The 7,984-nt window shown below is 59.6% G+C and overlaps 1 protein-coding gene across 1 annotated transcript; it reads left to right on the top strand.

The window, feature by feature from the left end:
• Positions 1–1,684: 1,684 nt before the first annotated feature.
• On the top strand, positions 1,685–4,099 carry AQP6 (aquaporin 6; the record flags this gene model as incomplete). The annotated part of the gene is made up of 4 exons (XM_084255393.1): positions 1,685–2,134; positions 2,815–2,973; positions 3,171–3,251; positions 3,887–4,099. The coding sequence occupies exons 1-4, from the start codon at positions 1,742–1,744 to the stop codon at positions 4,097–4,099; spliced, it is 846 nt and encodes a 281-aa protein (XP_084111519.1). The 5' UTR covers positions 1,685–1,741.
• Between the last annotated feature and the right edge of the window lie 3,885 nt (positions 4,100–7,984).

Below are 7,984 nucleotides of genomic sequence, written 5' to 3' on the forward strand. Positions count from 1 at the left end.
CCGTGGAAGACACGACCTGTAGGGGTGAACTAAACTTGTTCCTGCCCCCTGAGGGACTCACCACATCACACTAACACCCTGATGACCCCTGCGGTGACGGCATGTGGTGGGAACACAGAGAGTGACCCTTGCCCGGAAAAGGAGGCAGAGACGTGGAAGCTGAGCCTGAGGGATGGGCTAGGTGTCCCCAGGCCAAGGACGAGGGAAGGCTCTCCCGGAGGAGGGGAGAGCATCCTCCGAGGAGAGGCATCGAGTGTTCCGGAATCACCGGCCACTTGGTGAGGCCAGAGGATCAAGGAGGAGGCAAGGAGCGGGAGAGGTGATGGGAGGAGCAGGATCCCAGAGGCCCTGCAGGCCAGGCACCGAGGGCACTGCAGGCTTTGACGGATGTGGGGGAGCAGCTGGATCCGATTCGCATTTTGGAAAGACAAGCTGTCTGACTGAACCCGTGGGGGACTGCTGAGCAGAGGAGGGGAGAGGCAGGGAGTGGGGAAAGGCTGCGGGAAGGCAGGAAGAGGGCACAGCTAACACAGCTATAGGATTGAAAGCCAGTAGTACTTGCTGTTTTCACAGGATGGGTCAGGAGGGCGTGAAGTGGGGTGCTTCCCGGGTACCACCAGCCGAACCAGAGGATGCAAGAGCGAGTTTGGGGGTGGAGATAGGAAGATCTCATTTTGAGACAGGTTGGTTTGAGGGGCCAGAGCACAACAGGGCACACCCAGGGGGCAGACGGATGTGGCCAGGGACTTGCTCAGGGCACCAGAGGTGGTTAAGAGGCAAGACCGTTATTCTAACAGCTTGGCAGATGCTTCTTAGGAAGGGACACCTGTGTTTGAGAAAACACTTGGATACCCTGCTGGGGCCGGTGAGGGAGCACCTAGGGCGTGGGTGGTGGAAGCCAAGGAGCCACGAAAAGCCGTTAGGCTGCCCTGCGTGAGTTCTGAGAGGAACTGCCCCGGCTCCTGAGCGGGAGGACAGCCCAGGATGGAGGGGGGCGGGAGCAGGGAAACGCAAGGAGTGAGTGAAGGACCAGTGGAAATTCCTGGCTGGCACTGGTGGGCAGCAGGGTGCCCGCTGCCATGCATGGTGTCCGATCAGCATGGAAGACACACGCGGCCACTTGCCCCCTCTGCTCCCACGCGGGCGCCTGTCCCAGCTGACTGCAGCCACCTCCTCCTGTGAGTGGGGCTTTAGATGGGGACGGAGGGGAAAGCCCCCTTTCACCCCTGGGCTTCACGCGTGTAGAATAGTGAAAGCAGAGGCTGCAGGCGGAAGGGGCAGGAGAACGGGCGCCTCTGGGAATGCCCAGGCTTTGGACTTGGGCATCTGAGTGAGCTTGCTTCATCTACGCTGACATGGGGGTCCGAGCACCCTGGAATCAGATGCCACGCTACTCCTGTGCCTGCAGCCCTCAGCCTGGGCCTCTGCCCACGGCAGTAAGGTTGCCTGGCTTGGAAACCTTCTGGCAGGTTCCAGATCAGCGCCCAGACTGCCTCCCCACCCTGTCCCCACCCCTTCTCCCCGTCAGGTGAGCTCAGGGTGGAGCAGGCACATGAGAACCACCCCCAGCCACCCACACACACATAAACCCATCGGCCCGCTCCCCAGTTGGCACTCGGCGCTGGGGCACAGTGTGGTGGGGGAGCTGCGGGTGGGCAGCCTCAGTAGGCCAGACACGGGACCAGAGAAGTCAGCGATCCGGAGCAAGAGAAACAGAGAGAGGCCCGGAGTCTTGGACACAATGGAGCCGGGCCGGTGCTGCTGGGCCTGGCGGCTGGCGTGCCGGCTCTGGTCCACCGTCAGCAAGGCGCTGTTCGCCGAGTTCCTGGCCACGGGGCTGTACGTGTTCTTCGGCGTGGGCTCCGCCATGCGCTGGCCCGCGGCGCTGCCCTCTGTGCTGCAGATCGCCATCACCTTCAACCTGGCCACAGCCATGGCCGTGCAGGTCACCTGGAAGGCCAGCGGGGCCCACGTCAACCCCGCCGTGACGCTGGCCTTCCTTGTGGGCTCCCAGATCTCCCTGCCCCGGGCGGTGGCCTATGTAGCTGCCCAGCTGGCGGGGGCCACTGCGGGAGCTGCTCTGCTTTATGGGCTCACACCAGGCGACATCCGAGAGACCCTTGGCATCAACATGGTAGGTGCAAGGAAGGGACCCTGGCAGGGCCCGGAGGCGGGTTGCCCCAGCAGCCCTAAGGGTGGCGGGCGAAGCTGGTGCTGGGCTGAGCCGGGATCCGGGGGACGGAGACTGTGGTCTCGGAGCGGGCAGAGCAGGACCATGGCTCAAAGCAGAGGCGAAGGGGGCAGATGCCCCGAGCAGCGGAGGTCAGGAAGGACTAGGCATTCAAGGGTTGGGACGGCCAGGGAAGACGGGGACCGTGGACGGGAACCTGCAACACCTCGTCCTCTTCTCCCCAAGTCTGCCCCAGGTCCCCTGCACCTCTGTTTTCCCTCCCTCCGCAGAACCCCGAGGCCTATCTCACCTTCTCCCCCTAATTCCCACGTCTCCCCCTTCCGCACCTTCCCACCATCTCCTCCCTGCCTGCTCACAAGCGTGCCCCCAGCTGCCCAGAGCCTGCCCTGCCCCACCAGTCCTGAGCCCCAGCCTCCTCCAGAAGCACTGGGCCCCGCTGACCATCGGGGTGGCAGGGGTGCCGCGCGCCTCTGCGGGACTGGCCGCTCTCTCTGGAGTGTCATCTTGAGTCCCAGAGCCGGCGGCGGAGGGGTCCTCGCTTAGGGAGGACATGAGATGAGGCAGGTCAGGGTCACCGTCCCCCGGCAGAGCCCCCGGCAGCTCCGGTGTAACCCCTCACCCAGGTGCGGAGCAGCGTCTCAACCAGCCAGGCAGTGGCGGTGGAGCTGGTTCTCACCCTGCAGCTGGTGCTCTGTGTCCTTGCTTCCACTGACAGCCGCCAGGCATCAGGCTCCCCAGCCGCCATGATTGGGATCTCTGTGGCCCTGGGCCACCTCATCGGGGTAAGGGACGGGGAACACCATGCACAGGCACATAAGGGCCCCTCCCTGGGGAGGCTGCAGGGCCCCTGAGGGCCACACGGTGTCCCTTCCCGGGTCCTTGTGCTAAGGCTGGGGCAGGTGTCTGCAGCAGGGCAGAGGTTTTCCCCTGTCAGATGTGCCTGCAGCCACCTCACACCTGGACTGCGCTCGGTCCCCAGATCTACTTCACCGGCTGCTCCATGAACCCAGCACGCTCCTTCGGCCCTGCTGTCATCGTCGGGAAGTTCGCAGTGCACTGGGTGAGCCTCCCCCCAACCCGCTGGCAGCCATGGGGCGGGAGAGGGCCTGGTGGGGGGCAGTAAGGACTGTGCCTTCACCAGCAGTGAGTCCACTGAAACTTGGGGAGAGAGATCTCCCCACCACAGACCATCTTGGCCCTGAGGGAGGTTTCTCCACACTCAGAAGACCGGGGCAAGTGTCCTGGATTGTGCTTCCTTTCTTTCCAGCCTCGGTAACCCAGGGTACCCAGAGGACTGGCAAGAAATAGGCCAGGGCAGGCTGCAGCCTCAGCCCCGGCCTCAAGTCCTAGCTCTTCCCTCGTTTACTTTCTCCAACTGGACCAGTGTCCAAACTTGGATAAGGAAAGACAAACAGAAAGACACACACACACACACACACACACACACACACATACCCCCCAGCAAGACAGGAACAGTGGTAGCCAGGGCTCTGGCGGGAGCAGGGAAGCAGAAGGGAGGCAGGGGCATCACGAAGCCTGCGGACCTAGGCACGCGGGGGCGGGACATGTGTGACTCTCAAGCTGTTGGCAGCTCTGGGGTTCCTGGGACAGGAAGCAGGTGGGGGGCCCAAAGCCAGCCTAGGATGCTGACAGCTCACCGCCGGGGTGGGGGCGCCCACTTACCTGTCTCCTCAGATCTTCTGGGTGGGACCTCTGGCAGGGGCCCTCCTGGGCTCGCTGATCTACAACTTTATCCTGTTCCCTGACGCCAAGACCCTGGCCCAGCGACTGGCCATCTTCACGGGCACTGCCACGGTGGAGGACGTGGGAGGGGCGCAGCCCCAGAAGAGAGACTCCCAGTCCCTCTCAGGAGACACGGAAATGGAGAGCGTGTGTCAGTCAGCGTAGAACAAGGCCGCCCTCGGCTCTGAGGGGTCCTGTGGCGGGCGGCAAGCCTCCGTGGCCTGACTTCAGGACTGCCTGGGCGGGGAGGGGTGTGGCGGGAGGGGGAGGCTTGCCGGAGGGTGGAAAGGGCCGCCAGTCCTGACGCCTGCCTCGCGCTTCTAGATAGGGGTTTCCTGGGCCTCCAGATCCCTTGTCTTTGAGAAAGGGAAGCTGAAGCCCAGACAGCCACTCTGCTTAGCTACTGAGAACTATAGGGACCTCAGGGAACCCCAACTTTTCACCCCACCCTTGGGGAGGAGGTGACTTCCCAGAAGACTCAGGCCTTGTGACAGTCTCCGAGCTCCTCTGAGGGGGTCTCTGCTTGGGAGTGTGGTCTGGGGACTCTGGCTTTACACTCAGATGGGGGGTCCTGAGGACAGAGATTGCCTCCACCCTTGGGAAGAGTGGGCACCCAGAAGAATCTTCCTGGGCTGGCAGAGTGTGTGTGTTGGGGGTGCCGTCAGACACCTTTCCCAGCGCAGGGTCGCCCCGGTGTCCACTCGCTCACCTTCCACCACAGCCCCGTTCACAGGAACAATCCTGAGGGCAGAGACCCCATCCAGCTCTCCACCATGACCTGGGCAGAAGCCCTCTCCAGCCTCATTCTCAGCTCTGCTGGGATCCCAAAAAAGCTGCTGAATAAATCCCAAGGATGGGAGGAACTCAGGAATGACCCAGAAAACTGAGATTTGTGGCCCAGTGGCTCTAAAGGGCTACTGGAGTCTCACGGGCTTGTAAATGTCTACTCGGCCCTTCACTTGGGGTCCTATCTGGACTTCCCAGCTGTAAAATGGGCGCAATCCTTCCGCAGCAGGGAGTGCTGTGAAAACAAACAAGAGATTGGAAAATGTCTTTGGAAGTTAAAATGCCAGAAAAACAAGCCCAATAAATGATTATTGTTGCTGTTACTGTAATTATTGGGTTTGAACACAATTGCTGCTGGTAAGGGGAGGGGGGAGGGACAAGGAAGAGCGGGAGATGATTGAGAGGGAGGAGGAGAGTAGATGCTCACTCCTTCTGCGCCACTACCAGGGCCGGCTCTCTCCTGGGTGAGCAGCAGGGAGCTCTGTGAGTGTGTTTGTGAAGGGAACCTGGGCCTGGGGCTGGGGGTGAGAGGGACCCTTGAATGAAGAGACAACCCAATAAAAGTCAGTACTTGGCATCTCTATGGCACCCATCACCATGGCACCCGGAGATCCAGCAACCAAACAGATCCATAAAACAGACAGGTCCTTTTCTAAGATGTCTCCAGGGGGGCTGGGGCTGGAGGAGGGGCTGCCAAAGTCCTTCAGGTCTGGGGGCTGGAGGGGTGCCCCATCTGTCCGGGGCTCCTGTGGCCACTGCACCATGGCAGTGCTCTGGGATGTTGGTGCAGAAATCTAGCCACTTCTCTACTAGGCCCCGCTCATCCAACCGCACAGTCTCGCAGACCCCAGAGCTTCTCCTGCCCTTTTATGAGCAGGGACAGGGATGTGTGTGTGTGTGTGTGTGTGTGAGTGTGTGTTGTGACAGACTTGCTAAAGGTCACCCAGCTCAGCACCACAGTCCCCTAAGGTCTCCCCAGCTCCTAGCTTAGAATTTTCCAAAATAGAGCTCCAGGGGGTTCCTACAGCAGCAGCCTGCAGTGGGGAAGGAAGCAGGAACGCAAGTGAAGGTTGGAGAGGGCAGGGGGTGGAGCTCCTGCAGTAGGCGCTTAAGCTCCTACACAATTTCTCTCCTCTCGCCCAGAGCCAAGCACACATTGTGTGCTCAATAAAGTTTGATGAATGAAGGAGGCTGGGCCGCTGGGGAGGGAGGGCAGGTAGTCATTGATCAAAAGGAGAATTCCAGAGTTACAACTTCAAGTGACCCAAGATGACAGAGCTGAGAAGCCGACGCTGGCAGGTGGGGTAGCCTGGCAGAGGGGCGCAGCCACACTTGAACCTCCAGATCAGACTATGTACCTCTGTCCCAGACACTTCCAGGCCAAAAAGTTCAGGGTGATTGCCTGAAGAGAAAGCTGGGGGCCATTTTCACAAATAGTTCTTTAAAGCTGTGTTCGGTCAGAAGAGACTAGAGCAAGAGAAGGCAGGCTTCTTGCAACGTGAGGAATTAGGTTAGACTCTGAAGAGCATCCAGAGTGAGATAGGAGAGTAACCAAAGGCTAGCTTCTCCTTCTCGGGAGCCCGTTACTAGGCCAGCCAGCCATCTGTTTGGATGAGGGAAGGGCTGGCCTTGGAGAAGCCAAGTCTCAGCTGTTCCAGCCGGGGGCTGCGGGCTGCACCCTCACTGGCCTGGGCTTGTGTGGGGGGCTGGTGCACCGGGAGGAGAGAGACCCGACTCAGCAGACCACTGGGGTGCACTCCCTCCCATTTGTCAGGGGAAGTTTTTAATTAATGGTGTGTAATCTGATCTGGCCTTTCTCCCCGCTGAGCGCTGCCTTCAATCAGCAGAGCCATCTGCAATTGCAATTCATAATTCTCCAGAAGGGCGGGGGAGCCAGGACGGGTGCCTTGGTGATTAATACAATTAGCCTTTTATGTTGATGATTGTCTTAGCAGGAGCAGATGATGCCAGCACAGTCGCGACTGTGGCTCCCCCATTGGCTGGCAGGAAGCCCCTCTCTGCTCTCACCCCACTGCTACCTCCGGGTAGAGGGCAGGTCTAATCTGGGGCCACACTGTGCGAGGGGGGGAGCCCACAAAAAGGCCAGACTCTGGATCGTATTTGGGCTCCTCGGGCAGAGAGAGGAAGAGCAAGACAATGACCCAGACACTTCCACTTTCCAAAGAAAATCACTTTGACCTAAAAGATTTTGTGCACCAAGGTCAAAAAAAAAAAAAAAAGACCACATAAAGGTAAAGCAGGGATTGAAAGAGTTTGAACTGCATGAACTCGGACAAGTTATGGATCCTGAGTCTCACTTTCCTCTTCTGGAGTGCGGGGGTCTTCACACGGGGCTGCAGGAACTGCAGTGGGTGTGTGCTTAGCGCCGCCCCTGGGCGCGTGCCCTCTGCCAACAGCTCCACGGCTGCCCCCACAATTCCTGTCGTGGCCGACCATAACTAAAGAAGGGATCACTTCCTCCCCAGGCCCCAGGCTTGCTTGAGCCAAGCAGGTGTGCGTGTGTGAGTCTGGGAGTGAGAGAGGGTCCCGGAGGAAGAAGAGTCAAGAAAGAAGGCCCTCTTCCGGACAGAAAGGAGAAACTGTTGGCGTGCTCATGGCTGGGAGCTGATTTGGGGGAGATTTAGGCAATGAGGGTAAGGAGACAGTGATGACGGGGTGAAAAGGAGAGCTTTAAGGATCTGGAATGTCCTATAAAAGCTAAGTGAACTAAAGGGGAGTAGCCATGAAGGCTGAGGGTCTAAGAGGCAGCACACCCACGATCTGTGCTATCTGGTCTATGATAAGGTCAAGTGCTCTGGAACAAGCTGACTGGGGTTTGGATGGGAGGCTCTGCTAGGTCAGGGGAGGGAAGGCCCCAGGCCCTCTGGGCCCACAGTGCTGTTGTCTATGACCTGAAGCAGCGCCAAGAGCCCAGGAACAGGTGTGAGAGCTCCCTACCAAGAAATGTTAACACACAGCTGATGTCAGGCCCCAGCAGTGTCGGGGGGGGGGGGGGGTAGACAGCAGGAGAGGGGGAGAGAAGTTAAGGGCTAATCAGGATGAAGCATCCGGCCAAGCAGCGGCCACTGGGGCAGCTGGGGCGGGGGGTCCACACCGCCAAGATCTGTAATCACATCTCAGGGAGGGGCAGCTACAGGGAGAGCAGCCACAGATTTAGCAAAAGTTGGAGAGGGGAGACATAGTTAGGGGGCTTATGACAGCACTAATTAATGGGCTGCAGTTAATGGGCAGAAAAGGGGGAAA

Source organism: Talpa europaea, assembly GCF_964194135.1.
Source record: "Talpa europaea genome assembly, chromosome: 15".
In the NCBI taxonomy this organism is placed as follows: domain Eukaryota; kingdom Metazoa; phylum Chordata; class Mammalia; order Eulipotyphla; family Talpidae; genus Talpa; species Talpa europaea.